Genomic DNA, 20,618 nt, shown 5'->3' with positions numbered 1-20,618 from the left:
CAGTCGACCGAGCAGAGAAAACTTTTGTCAAGCATGCAATAGCATTGCCGGTTGACGAGGATAAAATTGAACTCAGATTATAGTGTGACTGAAACTTGATGAGGCCAATACCAATATAAATATCTGAGAACTTTGAAAACCTCAGTTCATAAATCTCTTTATAAATAAAAATGTTGATAAGCAACCCTTACATTTATTTGAATTTGTTCAAAAAATTGTGTGCACTTTCAAATCATTTATTTATTTATTCATTTAAAGTGGCAGAAATCTTTTTATTTAAATCAACAATGGAATGGAAGGTGTTGCTCTGTGATGAATTCTAGCTCGTCTATTTTGTTTTTGTGCAACCTTACTTAAGATGTTGTGTTTCGAGCTTGTTCTGCTGCTCACATGGCCAAAAATAAAAATGAAAATGAATGCTACTTTCAACTTGTTTCAAGGTCGCACACAGACAAATATATTAAAAATACAAACAGAAATATTCAACCTATGTAAAATTAAACTAAAAATTTCAGGTATTAATGACCTTTGCTACAGATATGCATTAGCTTTTGTGAGCCTTTTGTACCTTATTTCCACAACAAAATATCAAAAGTGAAGAAATGAGCATTTCTGCTAATATGGCAGGCTAATAAGATAACTCTTTATTTTTGCCCAAGTGATGCACAATGCTGACCAAGTACAGTAGTTCTTACTTTGCCTCGTAAATATGTATTTTGAAAAGTACTGTATGCCTGCATCAGCCAGTGGGCCATCAAGATAAGAGCAGGCATAATGATATGTTATTTCCACTACAGGAGAGACATTATGTTCTTTCTTAGGTGGAAGTGTATGTGCATTGAGAACACTGTGAGAAATGGTAAACATGCATTGTCATCAAGCAAAAAAAAGATAAAAGCAGGCTGCTTAGTGCTTAAAAAGGTTGATACTATAAAAAACCTGACATATGACATCGTTTGCAAAATGCGTTATTTAACATCATGATGTAACTTCAGAGTCATTTCAAGATACCTCTGTTTGTATTTTCAGGCACAAACTGAAAACGGCAAATAAAAATCTCAGCCAGATTTTTTAAAAATCAACAGTATGAGACATGAAGGGAAACTCCACAGCGAAACAGATTGCTCACTCTCCCCAGAGAAACATGGAAGAATAGCACAAAATTGGCCAATTCTGTCCAGAGACAGAAAACTGCTGCACCTGCCAGAGATTGGGCTTAATGAGAAAGAAGTACAAGTGGGCATGAAGTTGTCTCCAGAGAAGCAACAAAAAATGCTGTCAGCTCACCTCAGCCTACTAACTTTGACATTAAAAGGCAGTGTGTAAAGCTTCTTGGAAATTAAGCACGCTACATGGGCAAGATTGTTATTGTTTAACATCTTGATCCAAAATAATGGCCTCTATTCATCTAGAAGAGTTCCCACAAGACTCTGGGGCCTTGCTGCAGAGATCTGTTCCTATTCAGCCTCAAAAATGTAAAGAAAATTTGAGTTTAATCGTAGGGAGTTCCTTCTTACTTTTAGTGAAGGGAATGAGGTTGAGCACTGTTGTTAAAGTCTTTTTTTTCATCTAAATACACTTTTTCAATTTAAATTCCTTTAAATACTGACAGAAACTGCCCAGTGGTGTTCTCTTTGTCCTTTGCCGAAGCCCGGCCCAATAATCAATTGCAGCCGACTCCTCAGGGAGCAAGTCAGAGCGGGGTCGAGTCAGAGCCGGGCAGAGTCGGGTCGGGCTGTGCCATTGCAGGCCAAGCCGTGCCGAGTCGGGTTAGCTGCCAGGGCAATGCCAGCAGGGCAGAGCCATTTCCCATGACCCCCAGCGACCTCCAGTAATGCCTCTAGATTTAATCAGCAGCAGAATAAGACTTATGCCCCACAGAATCAAAAATTCATTCAATTTAAAAGAAAACGTGTGAAATTTACCCCCATGGCTTTGTGTGCACTGCATGAAGAATTTCATATGAAAAAGAAAAAGGAACAAACACTGAGGCATGAATCAGGTCTCTGAACCATGATTAGCCCTTACTGTACTGTTTCTCACTGGGGCCAGCAAGCTGTGCACTCCAGCCTACAGAGATCACTGCTCGTCATAAAGAGCCCTGGGTGAGCAAGCAGGTAGGTTCAAGAGGACCCAGATTTTCTTGATGCTCTCTTCAGTACATGTTCAGAACACACACACACACACACACACACACACACACACACACACAATCACAAAAAAAAGCTATTTCCCTCAACAGCAAGAGGCTAACACACGCACCTTTTCCTTCATTGCTGCTTCCAAGTAATCTATCACACTTACAGTACTTCAAAACTGGGCAATATATAGATATTATATTGTTAAATTGTGTGGTTGTTGGTATTGTTGGTTTTAATGGCTGCATTACAGTCAAGTGATGTCATTTTCTAAACGTGACTTAACTGTTTTACCTGTTCTAACACTTGCCTTTGCTTATTTAGTCATTATGGCCACATTACTGATGATTATTTATCAAAAAATCTCATTGTGTTAATATTTTATGAAAGAACTAATTGTCATCCCTACAGTATCGTTGCAATATTGTGAGAGGTATTTAGGTCTAGCATTTACGAAGTGCCTTAAGGAGATCTCCAAATATCAAGATACATATTGTGTATCGTAATTTAACCTAAAATTATTGCATTATTTATTTATTATTATTATTTTTATTAATTAAAGACAATTAATTAATATACTTGTATGAATGAACTTATTCATACAAGTATATAAAGACTTACAGATAAATCTTTACTTTCTTCTCTATGGAACACAAAACAGCCTTCATCCACATACACATTTTTCTAATATCTTAACTATCTTTTTAATGGCAAACAGCTTTGTTTTACTGCAGAGGCATGCAAATGTTGTACACGAATATACACAGAAGCACAACCTTCTTCGAAATCCTTCTTCCTCTTTCTCATTAGCCAGTCTCTTTGGCCCCCCAGAGTCCTGTGTCTCTTCTGTGTTTGTAACCATTAAAGTGTTTTCAACAAAACTAATACTGCTGAGGTGATCTCCTGCTGTAAATTCTATAGATTCAAGTGAGTTCATGTTTTCTCCTCCAATTTTCTATAACCCATAATGAAGACGAAAGTGAAATGAATATGAATATGAATATGAATATGCGAAAGGAGCACACTCCACACACTCGCTCCACTTCCTGGGGTCCTTACCTTCTTCTCTCTGATGACCAGACCGCCCCTCCATAGTTCTCTGTGGTCAATACAGCTGTCTAGATTAGTGGGCTCCACCAAACTGGCACTCAGGTAGGACGCTGCTTTCTGCCACCTGGGCAAGATAAAAAGGCAAATAATGGCCATGACCGTTGAAATTTGGGAACTTTTATTACTGCTTCCTGTAAATTAGGAATTAAAGTCCTCAATAATCTTAAATTCCTTTTTAGGTAGTACAGCAGCGAAATATTGTTAAAGGTTTACTGCAGCAGTTTTGTCTCTAATTCAAATGAGTGAGAAATGTTGCGTAGACTAATTCATCAACTACTTTAAGTTGACACCAGCTCATATGTACTCTTCTACCTCCCCCTAGTGGTAAAAACTGAGCATTTCACAAACAATGATATCTGCAAATGTAAACAATACTGCTGCCTTTCCTACAATGTGATCCATCACTGCAATCATCAGCCTTTCATTTTTAGCATACCACAAAAACAATATTAGGTGCATGCGTCTGTGTTGGCACTTTGACTCCAAACCCAGTTAATGTACACATATACTGAATTACAATGACTTCTTCTCTTGTTGTGTTTGCATATAAGATTTAATCATTCATTTTTTGTTTTGTGCAAATCAAGAAATGTGTTTCTTCTCCTCACCCAGTGGTGTGTTTTGTGACTACGGTGATCTTAGCAGTGTGCCAGCAGGACATGTGTTTGAGGGCTCCCAGCAGAGGCAGCAGGTCTTTGATAGGAGGAGACTGCTCTGCAGAGCCCAACACCAGCACATCCAGCAAGGCTTTACCTGAGGGAAAAAAAATGTGACAAACCTTAGAGGAATTCATTAGACCTTTTCGTTCTCTTTCTTTCTTCTTTTTTGTCTCTAAAGAATTTCATGAGGGGTCAATGAACCAAGCTGGTTGCTCCACTCACAACATCTTTTAAGCAGGTAGGTAGAATTGCCTGTTGGCAATTCTAAATATCAATATCAAGATCTGTAGAAACCACTAGTGACTCCAGCTCCTCAGGGCAGCTAACGATGGAGGGAGGCTGGTCCTGAACTCCTGTGGAGGTGGAGTGCTACGAAACACTTTTAAAGAAAAGTGAAGTATCATTTCAGGAGGCACACTTGTAGTCAGAGCATAAGTATCCCCATCTTCCCACTGATGAGTGCATATTTATGAAGTACACTAGGCCATTTTTTCTACATGGCTGCTGCGGGCAGATTTTCAAAACCTAATTGCTTGAAATTGGACTGGCTTCTTGCAACACAGCTGAGGAGTTTGGCTTCAATAAAAAGGTTTAAATTCCTCGTTACTGGAAACTTTTGGCAAAGACAGAACTCTCGCTTGACATTGCTTTGTGAAGCAAACTAACTTTTTGCTCAGTCGCCCCCTCAGAAAACTAGACAAATGTTGTTCTCCTTGTTAAAGCAAACTGGAGGAAACTGGCGAGCTGTGCTGTACAGACACCCAAAACACCCAAAAATCATCTGAGAAGTAGCGAGTGGAACCATTTTGGATTAAACGCCATCGGTAGAATAATTGTGCCCTTGAATTGATTTGAATACATTTCATGTTAGTTCTAATTTATTCCAGCTGGATGTTTTGAAACAGCCCTACTGAGCACACAGAAGCAAGCAAATTACAGCCACAAAATAAGACAGCTACAAAGGATGACTCACTTTATTCTGTATATAAATACAGTGAGTACTATGGATTGGCCAGCAGTACCTGGAGGTGGTAGCTTGTCTGACAGTAGGTGCAGTCCTTCTGCTGCCTCCTCTATCAGCCTGTTCAGAAAGGAAATTCAGATTCAGACTTTGATTCTTAACTTTGACACATAAATATTTTTTAATAATACTTATATACCAATTTGTTTCATTTTTAACCTGTACAATAGCAAGTTTTCTTAAAATAAATCTCATGATTCGACTATACAAAAAAATATTAATTTGTTTTCTTCCATTAACTCATTAGGGTTAATCCAGTAGTATCATCAACAATGAAGTTTAATATGCTCAAATAATACCAACTGCACATAGATGTATCAGGCTCATACCTGCAACACTAAGCAAAAATAAGCATATATATCTATATATAGAACAGAAATGTGTTATCTGTCACTCACTCTGTCAGTGCTGCCTGGTCAGCCTTCTGGTCTGTTGCTTCCTGATTATTCAGAGAACTGAGACATGACTCCAAAGCAGTAGACCTCTCCTCCTCACTATCAGTTTTCTGATGGACCGTCCCCAGCTCTTCCCAGTCTGAGCTGCAAAACTACACACAGGTGTTATAAGTTTGGACAAAGAATTCAGCCACCCCTTTATCCATATATCAATAATTTGAATTTTAAAAATCCTGATATGTTTGCTCTTTAAATGTCATATCCCCCTTCTTCGTTGGAAATCAAAACACTGATGTGACAGGATACAGTATGTTGATGACATGTTGCAAAGTAATAAAGTTGTGTGTTTTGTCATTTATTTCTGACAGTATTATCAGATCCAATATTCAATATATTTTTGATTATTGGCATTGGTAACAACGATAAAATAAATATAATTCTTAATGCGCTTAAGGAAATTACAATCAAAACAAGCCTTCTTAGGCAGGCACGTTTAAAGATTCCCAGTTCCCTGCAACATAAACCATGTTGATGACAAAACTGTCCCGATGTCTCACCTGCGCAGCTCCTTGGCATGCCTGAACAGCAAAGTACCACCTCTGACCTGATGGGCTGCCACTGAGAGAACAAGCTGGGAAAACATGAAGAGTGAAAGAGATGAGGAAATATGTTGAAAAAAACAATCGGTTCAGTGTGAAACATGCCCATAGTGCCCAAGTTACTGTACCTGGAAACACAGAGATCCCTCTCTCTGCTTCCTGTGTTGAGATGTCCACAAGTCTGTCATATATCTGCTTTACTGGCTCCAGGTCTGTGAACAATGACAAGTCAGCTGAGCCACCATCACAACCAGACTACTGGTTTATTTAAGATAAAAGCATATACATAGATAGCACCAACATCAATACTGGTTCTCAAATATGAGGGGGAAAGCACTGTATGCTAACATCTTGTACCTTTAAAGTAATGTCAATAACCAACGTTTAACACCTGCTTATATTAGCTAATCACATTAATTTTGTCTTATCGTTCAGTGGTTTTGACTGGATAACTTAAAATGTTTACAAGCTAAATGTATGTGATTGTCTTGAAACCAACTTATCTTAAGAAACAATTAAACCTGGATATTAACTGCTCTACACAGCTCAACCACTAGCTAGCTAATTCAACTTTGCTTAGCAGAGGTGACGTTAGCAAAGTAGTTAGTATGAGTGTAACGTAGCTAACGCTGTAAGTTTCAAACGTCGAGTTAAAACTTACATTTATAATCCTCCACCAGGCCGTCATCAATTTGGCAAAATGATAAAACCAACACGTACCGGTCCATATCGCATATCAGTAAATTCAGCGCGTATCTCTGCTTAGAGTAAAACAATCGGCCGATTGTGAACAACAATGTTTCGCGCACTGTCAAATTTCCCACCGCTGCTTCTTCTTCTGCTGTAGAACGTGTCGGCGGTTGGCAAAGAACTACAAAGCACGCCACCGCCTCCTACTGGACTGAGACTGAACTACCAGACAGGCCTGCCAACTATTTACAAATCTAACCAGCCGGCCTCAGATCATCTCATTTCAGCACGTCTCTTTCTCTCACATACAATACACAGTGCATTGTTAGATGCTTTCTTGTCAACAATCCCATCTTAATATGTCCATTCATAGTTTAATTTAAAAAAGACACCTATAGTAATTAGACCACACTGTCTAAGTTATCTTTCTGACTTAATATTTAAAGGATTGTTTTCCAACCCACCTTTCTTATCAAGAACTTATTTAAATGCACCTTAAGTGGGATGTGATAAGGTTGTCTTTTAACAGTTTTACCTATACCTATATGTTATATCTGTTTACGCCCTGCATGAGAGAGTATACATAATCCGTAAGAGGTTTTTCTTTACTTCATTAAGCATGTTTGTCTCCAAACATCTTCTTACCAGTATTTTAATGTTGGAAACTGTCATTGACATCAGCATATAAAAACTCTGAATTGACATCATAATGCAAGCTGCAGCCTCTCCAATTGCCACAATCTCCAGCTCTTTCCGGTCTTATGCTCGTAATTTACTCCCAGATAAAAAAATATTTTTGATTATTTGGAAGCACATTGCAAATCGTCTGTGCTGTTTTATTACAAACTATATTTTAACACATGCCAAAACCTTGCCATAATTTGAAAACTGTACCAAACAAAAGAATCATTGATAGCCAAACTGTTTCATGACAAAACATTTTCATCAACAACAGAAAAAAAATCAACAACTTTGAGATCTGTTTTTCAGTAAATGAAGCCACTCCAGTGTATCAAGCAGTGCAGGACAGGGGTTTTATTTAAATATACTCTGTAAGTACAAAATACATCACATAATAACACAATTGCACTTATGGTTTTTATTTTTACCACGTGACTGAATAATAAATCTGATTGATGTAAATTCTTCATGATGACGGGGAAACAATCACTAAATCATGATTTGATTGTTTAATGGTACATAATGTTATCTTACATTTTTAAAACTGATCCACTGATACTGATAAACAGGTCTATGATGAATTGCTAGCATTACTAGTTGATTTCTACAGTGTGTTCCTGGACATAGACGATATAGTGGTGAGTGTTATCTCCCTGAGTGAGGACTGTCAGAGCCTCCAGGCCATGCGCCTCCTCCACCACCATCACCTGGTCACCAGTCAGACCCCCCTCTGCGTTCACCACCATCAGCTGGTTGCTGACGTTACCGACCTCCTGCTCGTCAGCCACCTGCAACTTCAGCCACAAGTCCAGATTAATGTTTTGCTGTAACCAAACATGATTTCCTGACAAAGTGATGTTGTTTACCTGTTGTACGACGGTAACAGTGCCTGGAGCCATGGCAACCATGGAGGTGACGGCGTCGTGAGTCTCTGAACTGTATTCAGTGATCTGCTGGATATTAACTGCAGAAGAAGACACACATTTAAGCCTTTTCATGTGTAAAGTACATATGCTAAGGCACATTAATAACAAACATGAACCCAAGTAACCAGAGCAGCACTTCCTCTGTTTATCTGTGGGCAAAATAAAGGTTTCCATTGGTTTGTCTAAGTCAGTTATCCACTGTGTGTTTATCAGTGTTGCTGTTGTTACCGTTGTCCTGCAGGGCTGCTACAGGTGTGTCTGTCAGCAGCTGCTCTCCATCGTCCACAGGAATATAGTGGGCTTCTACTGCCTCCCCCACCTGGATATTTATACACATGGCATGAGATTGTATCATCCTGAAAACACTGCCTCTGACATATAAATATTATTGAGAACTACAACTGATATTTTGGCAGCAGTTTTCAAGTTCCTATTTTAGAAATTGTTTTTTTTAATGACAAGAGATTGTCTTAGACACAGCGGTGCTTGCTAACATGATTACAATGATGATGCTTTCATGATGATCTTTAGCAGGTTAGTTTAGCACGGTAGCAACCTAGCATTTGCTAATTAGCAGTAAATACCACTGATCACCATGCATGTTTGCACGAAAGTCACAGCAAGCCATCTGAATTGTCAAAATATTTCTCTCTGGTTCAAAGTGGTGGACTGACTGATCAACAGACAGACACAGAGCTAGCATGGCTAAAAATAACCCAAAGCAATTTTTCACTGTATCTAGTGCATATGTATACTGTTTACCTCCCAGGTGCCCTCCACCACTTTCAGGCTGTGTTTGCTCTTCAGATGGCGGTTCAGCTCCCACTTGGTGCCATAAACAAACTCACATTCAGGACACTTCAGACCACCTGAACACATGAAAACTATGTCAGTTTACGCTGAACGCACCTTTGGCTCTATACAAACCGCACATGTCAGACAGTATCTACACTTACAGTTGCTACACTTACATGGGCAAAATATGTCATTAATGGTAGTAATCATTCACTAACTATGCACTGTATTTATCACTTTATACTACTATTAAAGCTTGTCAAGTGCTGTCTCAACACAGATACTTAAGAGGTCTAGATGTGTCAGTATGAGAGCAGAGATGGGGACCTTGCTGTTCAAGAGCATCAGGGTTAGGCAGTCCAGGTCCGGCATTGTGATATTTCTGATCCGGGTGTTTCAGGTTGTAGTGCCGCTTCAGGGGACCAGTGATGTTACAGGAGTAGTGGCAGTGAGCGCAGCGGAATGGCTACATTGATAGATAAAAACAAACACAAGTTAATGCAAATGAAAAGAAAGTCAAGAAAGTAGCAATAGAATATCAAATGGCAGTTACAGCTGTCAGTTTGTATGAAAAAATGACATCACATCTTTGTTTTGTCTATGACCAAAAATAATTAAATAAAATAGTTAGAAAAAAGAAATAACTACATTACAATAAAAACAGTACATCCCCACACAATGAGGATGAATGACATTTTAAGGCAATTTCTTCCTATTTATATTTTATAATTCATACACATGTAGTAGAGTGTAAGGGTGATATTTTTAAATACTAAGGCTGTAAGCTTTGTGTGTATTCTGACCTTAAACTCAGCGTGCTGCTCCACGTGTCTGAGCAGGGAAGGTTTAGAGACCGAGGTGAAGTCGCACTCCGAACAATGAAACCGTTTCCCTGAATGAACACAAAATAACAGCTAGTTTTTCTATCAGCACTTTTCTGGCATAATTAATGATAACACAGAGAGTAATAAATGGACAAATAAATTAATAACCAGCAAATTAGCAGTGACAACAATGACATAAAAAAAAAAACATCATCAATGACAGAGCAGTGAGTGAGAGTGTACGTACCTTCATCGGTGTGGCTCAGTCTGTGGCTTTTCAGCGTCACTTTAGATTTGAACTTTTTACCACACAGATCACAGAGGTGACGTCTCTCTGTGTTGTGTCGGTTCATATGAGTCTTCAAGTTACTCCTGCTTCGGCCTGCATAGTCACACAGGTTGCAGACGTATGGCTTCAAACCTGCACACACAGACACAAATTTACATATACACACTTAATAAGATCGCCAGCAGTTCAGCAAAGACAAACTAATAAGTGTTGGATTACTGGTTTGGTGAATGGCTCGTATGTCTTATTAACATGCGCTGTGATGAATAAACGTAATGTAAAATAAACAAGAAGATAGTAGAATAACTATAGACTGTTTTTGGTCCACCAGAAAGCAGCAAGACAACAAAGCTACATAAACCTGTTGCAAAAAATAATGAGCATATGCTTTGCTGGGTTGTTTTTGTCAAGCGGCTGTTTTCAGTTTAGAGACTGAGACCTGAGACCTTCACCAACACCTGTGCTAGATTTATGCCTGCCAGCTACCTCAGTTTCAGGACAGATGTGACTTCAATAGAAACAGTTCATCAAGGTAAGCTTAAGCAAACAAGGACTAAAAATCCACTTCCTCAAGACAAAACATTGCACATCTTAGCTAATGTCGATTATGCATACAGCAATGTTAGATTTCGAGAGAAATCAGCATGGTATAGTGAAAGTTATATATTTTGCACAGCACGTAGAAGAGGCCGCTGTAAAAGAAAAAACAGTTTTTAGAACTGAAAGAAATTGCACGTCTTAAAACTTTGATGCAAATTTTGCCAATTTTCATTGCCAGATTTGAAATTTCTTCATCTTTGAGGTGATGCCAGCAACAAAAACATGGAGATTTTTGTTTGTGCTTTCATAATTTCAGAAGTAACTTGACCAACAGGCCAATTTCCTTCAACGTCTGTCCTCCTGGAGGACAGCCAGGAGGGGAGACAGATGGAAGCTGAGATCACGCTGTAATCAAGCAGTAAAATACTGTGCATGGACACTGATGGGCCCAGATGCGTTTCCACACACACCAGTGTTGTGTGTATGTGTTTCTCTGGGTTAAAGATAGAGGAAAATCACACCTTGGTGGGCCCAGATGTGCCTCTGAAAGTCGCTGCTGTTCTTCAGGAAGTAGGAGTCGCAGTAGGGGCACTTCTCTGCACGCTGCACCATCAGTCCTTTGCCCTGCAGAGGGAGTGTGTCTGTCCAAAACACAACACACACAGAATTAAATTGCTACCTTGGAAACTCACAAGGAGAGAGTGACAAAAAACAATTACATGTACATCAAAACAACAACAAAAAAAGAAGGAATCTTTAGTCCCATAGTTATAAATTAAAAGTTTCTGGTGCTTGGCCATTACATAATATAATATACTGCACAAGGAGACACCTTGAATTATTAATAGGGGATGCCATACTGTAAAATGACTGAACAGTCAGTTTTCAGCCTAAAGCTTGAATTTATATTCACATATTTTCACCGGTAGTATGTGTGTTTTGTCCGTGTCTGTCGATATATCTGTGTGTTTTTTACCTGGGTGGGATGTTTTGATGTGGTGTTTCAGTCTGTGCTCTGGACAGCTGTGCTGACAGACTGGGCAAGTCACACTCTTCCCCTGAAAACAACAGCAAGACAAACGCATAAATACATCCAACAAACCTACCCAAGAGAACCCAGCAGTCGATGTTTTCAACAAGTTATTTTTCAAGTAAGGTGAAGGGCTGCTTACCTGCTCCTGGTGCGTCCTCAAATGGGCTTGAAGCTTGTATTTGTCAGGTGTGGTGTATTTACAGCCAGGATTTGAACAAGGCAGCAACAAGCCGCTGTGCTTCTGGATCTGGTGGCGCTTTAAAGAGCTTTTGGTGATGGAAGAGTAGCTACACTTTGAACAGTAATGCGAGTGCTCCTTGGTGTGTGTGCGTACATGGACGTTATAGTGGACTTTGTACCAGAACAGTTTACCTGTGCAACAGAAACAAAACTATTCAATGCTCAACCCAGACAGAGGAAAATCTTAGTAATAAATAACAATATGTCATATAAAGTCAAGGGGGTTTCGTCATCTCACCACAGTATTGACATTCCAGGTCTCCGTAAATTTTCCTGAGCCGTTGGAAAGACTCCATATTAAGCCGAGTCTTCTGAAGAGATGAGAACACCTGCTGGAACGCACTCTGATGGAAAACTTCCGACACCTACCGACAGCAAACAGAGAACAGGTCAGAATGTCTACGTCAGGAGGAGAAGAAAAGGTGATTCTAACAGGAACTCGTGCAAAATTAGTTATGTATTTCAAACGCATATATAAAGTAAGTGATGTAGTCTAATCAAATAATTTTCAATACAGCATTCCTAATGAAATAGAGTCAAGACAGTATCAAGAGGAGTAACCAACATTTTAAGGAACAGGAAGATGAACTTCTTAAAAAAGGTTCTCAACTATATTTAGTAACATTGGCGTTATCATTATTTATATTTATATACAATACATTAATAAATAGGGTGACTGAGCCATAATCTTTACTCAGTGTAATCATTGCCTTCTATATATACAGAAGGACATCGCATTGGCAGGATAATCAATAGTAATGTAATCATAGAGGAACTAACTATTGGCTTCCACTGCAGAATTTAGTGCTGACAATAAAGTCAAAACCATTAGTCGGTTAATGATAAGTTGGTTGACAGAACCTATTTTAATAATCAATTAATTCAAGTGATTGTTCAGTTATTTTTTAAGTCAAACCTCCCAACATTTTCTTGTTTGAGCTTCTCAAAAGTGAAAATTGGCTGCTGTCCTTCGTGTTACCATTCTATCAAATCAAATATCTTTTAGGTTTGGGTTGTTGGTTAGACAAAATAAGACACTTGATGACATCACCTTGGGCTCAATAGTGATGGACATTTTTAACTGTTTTCAGATGTTTCATAGGCCAAGCGATTAATCTGCAGATTAATCAATTATAAAAACAATCGTTAACTGCGGTCCTCACTCCTGTCTTTCTCTAGTCCCTGTAATCGATTTACCCTTTCTGAATCTGGAGTGTGTCCATCTTCCCCTGGAGGTGCTGATGATAAATGTGTGTTTACAGCCAAATCACACACAATTATATTTCCTGATGACAAAGATGTGCACGTGTTTTTGGCTGTGTGTGTGTTCTCATCAGCTGGGTGTGTGTTTTCTTGAGTCCTGTCCTCCAAGAGAGGAGTGTGAATGCTCTCTGGTGATAAAAATGTCTGATTATTGTCTTCAGTTGCAGGGATGCATGAGTCTGTCATGTTGTCCAGTGACTTCTCCCCAGCTGTTCCTTCGTCCTGCCTGTCAGCGGGAGTTGTGGTCTCCATGGAAATGGCTTGATGGAGCAGTTCTTGGGAATCTTGCTGTGCACTTCTGTTTTCTAATTCTCCTTCTTTCCCCGTTTCTTCCTCTATCACCTGCACTTCTTCTGCACTTTCACCCTGGCCTTTATCTCGTTCATCCTCCTTCTCCTCTCTATCATCCCTCACTGATACTTCCATCTGCTGCCCTTCCCCATCCTGCCACTCCGCCCCTCCTACACCATTTCTTCCACCCTCCTCTCCTGTCCTCTCATCTTCCCCCGCCTGCTCTATCCTGTGCTCTTCCTTCATCCCTTCCCTCTCCTCATCCCCCCACATGCCTCCTCCAGGCTGCATTAGATAGTAGCTGTTGTTGATGCAGTCGGCAAAGGCCTGCTCCTGGTCCAGCTCAGCGTGGGACTCTGTCAGGTGACCCTTCAGCCTTTGAGAGCTTACAAACTTCCCGTCACACATGCAGCACACGTACAGGAAGAGGTGCTTCCTGACGTGAGCAACAAGGGCAGCCATCTTGGTCGCAGCATGGTCACAGAGGAGGCAGGCGAAGGGACGCTGGGACCCATGGACCAACAGGTGGCGCTCCCGCTCCAGCTGATTCTTAAAGCGTCGGTTACAGGTGGGACAGTGGTAGAGGAGCTGTCTGAGGCCCTGACGAGTCTTTAACCTGGACCAGATGAACAGATCAGATGGGCAGGTGTGTCATATGGTTGTTGGAGTTAAAAAGATATACAGTTAGGTAAAATAATGGAGAAAATGCGGCTCAAACCTGAGTTGTTGGTAACTCTGTTGGACAGTAGGGTCTTTCAAGTTATGCCGTTTCTCCATGTGTTTCAGCAAGTTTTTCACATCTGAGTACTTTTTCTCACAGAAGCTGCAGTGCTGCTTCACCTTCAAATGAACTCGCTCTATGTGGACCTGCATTGGCAGAAACACAGAATTACTGTTTCAACAAGTGTATCTGCACCCTGAAGATTGATTGAATCCATCTGGATGTAGAAATTCCAGTATAAACAAATTAAAAGAAAAATACAGCTACAAATAAAACACAAAACTACATGCAGTTGTACATACAATCCACTGATTGTCATGATGATATTATGCCTAAAAGTTATTGTAGTATGAAGATAAGTAATAACAACCTTACCCTTATAAAAAAAGGAGCTTCAACTGTATCTTAAATACTGTATGTTTATACTTAATATAAACTTGTAATAAAGTGCTAATATCACCTTGAGGTGTCCTGGGCTGAGGCAGTTGAAAGGACAGTGCTGGCAGCTGAACTTCTCTCCAGTGTGCTTCCTCAGATGAACATTCAGGTTGGCTGTAACGGGAAAAACAAGGAAGTAAGCAGGAAAGAAAGTAAGCAGCTTTTACAGGAATTTTAAATAGTGTGTAACTAAACAGTTTATAATTATGTCATTTAAAAATTACAGAGGTTATCATGGTCTGTGACTTCAATTCAAAAAGGTACTTGAATATATATTCAAGGAGCAGTTAAGACAAAATATCTCTACAGCCCCCTCCCACCCATTATGCAACAAGGGATACTAAAAAAAATGGGATAAAAGCAACACATACAAGATGCACCCATTTGTATTGGCATTGCTTCATTCTGCAAACACAAAAACTTGTGCCATCAGAATAATTTGAAACGTGGTAATCAGATAAATACCTAAAAATAAGGACATGGGGTCGTTAAGACGCATACCATATGACCTGGGAACGGTCACACACCACCCAAAACAAATCCTACAAATCCTACAAACATTGACAATTTGATTTTCTACTTTTCATTTTCAAGCTGAAATTTCTGCGTAGGTGTAAACAGTCTCTCCTGTGAGCCTGGATTTACCTTTGATGGCTGATGCGTAGTCACAGTGTGGACACTGGAAGGGTTTCTCCTGGGTGTGTGTCCTGAGGTGGGCAACCAGCGAGTGTCTGAATTTAAAGATCTTATTACAGAACTCACAGGCGAAGATCTTCAACTGGCTCTGAGGTAAACTGGGAGACAGATAGTGACAATATCATAGTTAATTTATTAAGAGTTGCTGCTGTGGTGGTGGAGGTATTAGTTTATGTTGCTTATGAAATAGATGAATTTCTTCGACTAGATCTGAGCTGCACATTTTACCAATTACAAAACTAAATAACTTTCAGCCCCTCAAAAATGGAAATCAGATATATTTACTGTAGTGTGTAGCTTGTAGTTTAGACAGAAGTATTCAGCTATACTTTACCCACATCAAAGCTACAACTTTGTTCAATCAATGTTCAACAATTTAAAAGAAAAATATTCATACAGTACTTGGTAGCATCTTGCTTGATAGAATATTCCTGGAAGCCTCTGTTGGCTGCTGTTGCTGCTGCTGTTGTTGTTGTAGAGGTCGTGTCAGAACTAGGAGAGAAAACACAAGTATCAGACTGCTGACAAAAGATAACACTGATCCATTTTGTGGATATACAGTTGAAGAGTCAACTCTCATTGTCAGATCTTCTATAACAAGCTTTCCGATAATTTGTTAATTAGACCAGCAATTATGTTTTACAGTCAAAGAATTAAAGGAGATAGAGACGATTTCCTTAATATTACCTTGGCTCCTGATATGTTTTAGGATCACCTTCACAGACAGTGGCATCATTTGCAAGGTCTTCTGACTGACTATGGAAGACTGCAGACTGCTGATGTCCCATAAGAAAAAAAGAAAAAAATGAAAATCAATAAATAAACTCACATGGCATTGGGATTCACAGATCCATTTTGATCAAATAAATATTAGATAACAATAAAAAAAGAAGAAGAAAAAGGAGAATAACACACAGTGCTACATTTTATCACACAATCATCATATTTGAAATGACAAGTTATGCTTTAGAAAGGAAATGTTTTGGAGTACTGACAAATCAGTCTGTCAACAGTTATTTTTACATCAATAATTTGGTTTCTATGAAAATTGCGTACAAAAGGGTCTGTGCACCATCATGTGTAACTGGGATACTATTTCTGAAAAAGAGATGTTGGTGCTAAATGTAATTCTGCACTGTTGTGAGCAACACAAATTAAATTCTATAGACATTTATGTATAAAGTATAAATCGGCATAAATCTCAGAGATATTTCAAAAACTGTCTGCCAGGCTAGATATACTAGAAGAAGGTGAGAAAATATATGCTAAAGTTTGAGCGAGCCAACCTTTTAATGCTCCTGTGTATTCCTGTGCTTACCTGAGGTTGAGCCTGGACGGCTGCAGACTCTGTTTCTGCTGAACGGTCCTCTACTGGAACCATTTTAGAAACACCTGTTGAATTATAGATAACACATTTTAGCTATGAATATGCTTCCTATAGCAGTCAAATCACATGTTAGTCAAAAGGTAAAAAGTAGCACCAATTGTGGTTCTTTAAGGCTAACCTGGAAGTCTTTCATCTTCTGTCAGAACAACACTGATGACTGACTTCTTGTTTCCTGTTGCTAGGTATCCGTCTTTGGAGATGCGGCTTCGGCTGGTTCTCTGGGTTCTGGAGTTGCCCCCGTCTACAAGCAGAGAACAAGAAAGGGTTAAAACTAAACATGAACCCTTCATTAACAGATGTAGGTGTGTTCTGATGAGAAAGAGTAAGAATTAATTTTAAGAAACTTGGTCCTGCACTTTAAACTTACCCTTTTCTCTCATGAGTCCTGGTCTTGCTGGGTTTTGTTGCATATGGTTTGGACCTGGATCTGAACTCCCAGATCCATCAACTCCTGCTCCACCACAGATGCTCCCTGAAAATTGATTACCGCTATTGATCAGAATCACTTAAATCACAGTCTACATATATGTCCCTTACTTTTTCCACAACATTTCTAGTTTACATAGAAGTATTTAAGTATCTATAATTATAGTAAGTAAACTTCCCTGCATGCTCCCTCAGTCCACTCCAATGTTTTCAATGTTGTTTGTTGAATGCCTCTTTGTCAAATATTAACTTTTCTTATTACTGATTTGTTACACTCACCATTCTCCTCTGCGTCGTCCTCCTCTTGCTCTTCTCTCAGGCAGATGTGTTTCAGGATCTGTCGTCTGTTGCTGAACGAGCGATGACAGACTCTACATTCCAGCCCCAACGTCACTTCGTGGCTTTCTCCTAGCAGAAAAGAAAAGAGAATACAGAATATAGTCAGTCCACTTAACCAGCAATTTGACAATTTGAGAGATTCTCCCATGTGGATGGTATTTTTTCCAGTCCTCTGCATGAAAACAAAGAATTATGAGATACATATAAACAGCAATGGTACTACCTTCTATCGAGCTACATTGTCTGCTGCCCTCCTCCTTATTCCCTTCTTCTTCTCTCTTAACATTGTCCTCTACAGAATGGGTGGAGTCAGCCTTGCCGTCTGTCAAATCAGTGCGAGTCTTCTTTGTAGAGCCTTTCGGTCGTCCTCGCTTTCGCTTTACTGGGCTCTCTGTGGGATACCGAGACAGCAGAAAACATAAAACGATAACACTGGGTCTTACAAAACCACTTAAGACCATAAGCAACAATGAGCCTACTCTACACATCTAAGATGATATCCTACAGTACCAAGCCTGATATACAGTAGTTGATGTCATGTGTCATACATGACATCCATTACTATCCATCTAAAACAATGGTAAAATAAAGTCAAAGTCGAATTCATCCCTGACATAGTCAATGTATTGATTATGATATATACTTTTTAATGATTTTGTAATCCTGGCACGCTTATCTGACCTGCGAGCGTCTCCACAGGCTCTCCTACGAGGGGTTGCAGTGCAATGATGATGTCATCAGGAGGCTCTTGCTGGGGGTGTAGCTGGGAGCAATGGGCCAGCAGCTGAGAGCGACTGGGAGAGAAGAGGTTGCACAGTCGACACATAAACACTGAACCGCCTGGAGAGAGGGGGAGAAGAGCAGTGGCAGATTAAGGGGCAGTGAGGGAGATTAACATAATTTGTCTGCTTGAGCTAATTTTGTTACTTGGAGTTATTGTACCTCATGTTCTCATCCTGACTCCACTTATCTAAAACATCTCATGGAAACTGTGTTTGCTTTGGCTTGACAAAGTGCATTTAATCAAAGATACCAAACAAACAAATACATCAAACCTGCTTCAAATAGTGTCACTCCAGTGGACTTCAAAACTGCCTTAAATGAAATGAAATAGAAAGTGCAACCAGGGAGACTCTTTTTGAAGTGTTAAATAACCTACAACATATTGTATTATGTTATTTTTAATTTGTTCTTTTTTTTTTCTCTTCCATTTCCCTTTTCTTCTTTTCAATTAACTTTCTATATCATATGAGTTAAATGTATAGAGAAAAGAAAGGAAATGGATGAAGTTTGCTATCGTACTTATATGCTGTTCAATAAGAGGAGATGGATGTTGGAATGTAGGCCTAATATTTACTGGATAATAACCATATTATTTACAACTGTTCAGTTTCAACCAGCACTTTGGTTTCTATTGTTTCACAATCCACATCTAACAGAACAGGCTGCTTGGCCTCATTCTCCTGATACATAACATGGTATTCACGGTAAATGAGGCTCACACCCACAACTGGACAATTCTTCAGTCCATTCATTTTATTTTGAGATAGTTCATTTTCCTATAACAGAGTGACATATTGCTTCTCTTTTTAGGGAATTTGACCATAATCATTATTATGGAAAATACGAGCTAGCTTTTTAGACATCTCGCTGTTTTCCTTTTTAAATAAGGCCCATCATTTTTCTCGACTACACAATTTCATCTTATTACAAAACCTTCATCATTTATAATCTAACGGTCGGGGTCATATCGTTGGGCTAAAGGGCTAACGTCAGTCAACTTTGCGCCTTCAGTAGCAAACACAAATCCTACAAAAAGCTGTGGTCACCACCAACTCTGGACGAGCAAGTCGTACCTTTATTGCAAAACATGATTTACAAATTCTGCAAATTATAAATATACATTAGACTGTAAACTGAAAATCAATGTGGGCACATGTTTTAAACCAAACACGTTTGTTTATTTTGATTAAGCCCAAACTACCATGAAGACCCGACGAACATATTCGAGTTGAAGCTAGCCAAAATTCTTACCTGCTTTTTGTCCGTCCATCTCTCCAGCGTCCAAACGACAAAAGAAAACTAATTTATCGATGGTTCTGAGGCATCGTACGACTTAATGTAATCCCTGAAATAGGATTTAGAGCCTAATTTTACATTACGCACATAGAAATTTATGTCGAATCTGCCACACAAGTCCTTCCAAACAGCGGAAGCGGACAGCGGAGTCCAGTGACAGTGTAGTCGTCAGAGCAGCGCCCTCTGTGGCAGGAGGACTGTACTGCGGCTGGTGAGGGAACTACAGCATTCGTGTGGCTTCACTTCACCTTATACATTTTCCCCTTAGACAATGTAGTTTTTGACCAAGGATTTACAGTATACATTATGTTTAGGATTTTATGTTTTATTATTTCCAGTAGAGTTGAGTTTAAAGTGATAGTTTGTGTCTTTTGTTGTGGGGTTGTATGAGGTACTTATCCCAAGTCAGTGTATTACCTGCTGTAGATGACCATCAGCTCTCCACCTGTGTGTACTTATTTTTGGTGGCTACAATACGTCTTGCTGCTGGTACGGTTTACAGCAGTAAAATGTCCTGCTTCCTGCTGGTGCCACACGCTGACGGAGAGCTGATGGTCATCTTCTGCAGGTGTTACAATGTCTTGGGATAAGTACCTCATACAGTGCCACATCAAAAGACCCGAACTATCACTTTAAAAGCACTGTAAGAATTTGGCTGTAAAATGTATACAAATTAGCTGAAATAAAAACAGTTTGAAGGAATAAGCATTAAAGTCATCCCAAAGACATTTATGTATTGTGTTGCAGAATTGTCGGCTGAAGCAAACATGCAAACCAGTTAGCCTCTTCCCATCCGGTCTCGTAGTACCAACGTAGTACCTCAAAAGAGCCAACAGTGTGTCACTGTAGCGTCTAGTCTGCCCTCAGTCCAACATGACAGAATGAAGAAGTAGTGCCTCGTTCGTCAGCACAGAGTGACAAAAAATGGAAGCAAATCAATAGTTGGCATAACATTCACGCTACCGCTGATGGAGACAGCTCTTAGCACGTAAACTTACATATAGCACCTTTAATAACACTGCAAAATATTGATTGATA

At 39.5% G+C, this 20,618-nt stretch overlaps 2 protein-coding genes across 5 annotated transcripts in view; both read right to left on the bottom strand.

Annotated features, from left to right (window-relative positions):
* mtbp (MDM2 binding protein) overlaps window positions 1-6,756 on the bottom strand; it is a 30,368-nt gene extending 23,612 nt beyond the window's left edge. For both annotated transcript variants that reach the window (XM_084356956.1, XM_084356957.1), the window contains exons 1-7: window positions 6,584-6,756; window positions 6,051-6,134; window positions 5,881-5,954; window positions 5,327-5,475; window positions 4,930-4,988; window positions 3,857-4,001; window positions 3,198-3,312 (exon numbers count right to left, since the gene is read on the bottom strand). In XM_084356956.1, coding sequence (XP_084213082.1) covers window positions 3,198-3,312; window positions 3,857-4,001; window positions 4,930-4,988; window positions 5,327-5,475; window positions 5,881-5,954; window positions 6,051-6,134; window positions 6,584-6,650 — 693 coding nt within the window. In that variant the 5' untranslated portion in view covers window positions 6,651-6,756. The remainder of the gene's footprint in view (window positions 1-3,197; window positions 3,313-3,856; window positions 4,002-4,929; window positions 4,989-5,326; window positions 5,476-5,880; window positions 5,955-6,050; window positions 6,135-6,583) is intronic.
* An 868-nt stretch (window positions 6,757-7,624) lies between these two features.
* Window positions 7,625-19,698, bottom strand: zfat (zinc finger and AT hook domain containing). Of its 3 annotated transcripts, none has more exons than XM_084357395.1 (24): window positions 19,536-19,698; window positions 18,183-18,341; window positions 17,725-17,892; window positions 17,442-17,570; window positions 17,104-17,208; window positions 16,855-16,977; window positions 16,668-16,741; window positions 16,037-16,125; window positions 15,752-15,841; window positions 15,299-15,447; window positions 14,676-14,767; window positions 14,213-14,361; window positions 13,138-14,110; window positions 12,179-12,305; window positions 11,840-12,072; window positions 11,644-11,725; window positions 11,189-11,308; window positions 10,086-10,259; window positions 9,818-9,906; window positions 9,342-9,480; window positions 8,982-9,088; window positions 8,448-8,538; window positions 8,160-8,257; window positions 7,625-8,087 (listed from the first exon to the last, which is right to left on the bottom strand). In XM_084357395.1, exons 1-24 carry the CDS (start codon window positions 19,552-19,554, stop codon window positions 7,887-7,889), a joined length of 3,780 nt encoding a protein of 1,259 aa, XP_084213521.1. In that variant the 5' UTR covers window positions 19,555-19,698; the 3' UTR covers window positions 7,625-7,886. The 3 variants fall into 3 exon arrangements, with proteins under 3 accessions (XP_084213521.1, XP_084213523.1, XP_084213522.1); XM_084357397.1 differs by having other exon boundaries at window positions 7,625-8,081; XM_084357396.1 differs by having other exon boundaries at window positions 16,037-16,122.
* Between the last annotated feature and the right edge of the window lie 920 nt (window positions 19,699-20,618).

This window comes from Pagrus pagrus (assembly GCF_965226575.1).
Source record: "Pagrus pagrus genome assembly, chromosome: 7".
NCBI classification, from domain to species: Eukaryota; Metazoa; Chordata; class Actinopteri; order Spariformes; family Sparidae; genus Pagrus; species Pagrus pagrus.
This window is presented reverse-complemented; position numbering and strand designations above follow the sequence as displayed.

What these genes read in the sequence shown, in the direction of transcription:
- zfat (XM_084357395.1), bottom strand. An exon ending in TGATGCTCTTGAACAGCAAG is followed by an intron (nt 9,089 to 9,341) that starts GTCCCCATCTCT and finishes TCATGTGTTCAG; the next exon opens with GTGGTCTGAAGTGTCCTGAA. An exon ending in TGGTGGAGGGCACCTGGGAG is followed by an intron (nt 8,539 to 8,981) that starts GTAAACAGTATA and finishes ATAAATATCCAG; the next exon opens with GTGGGGGAGGCAGTAGAAGC.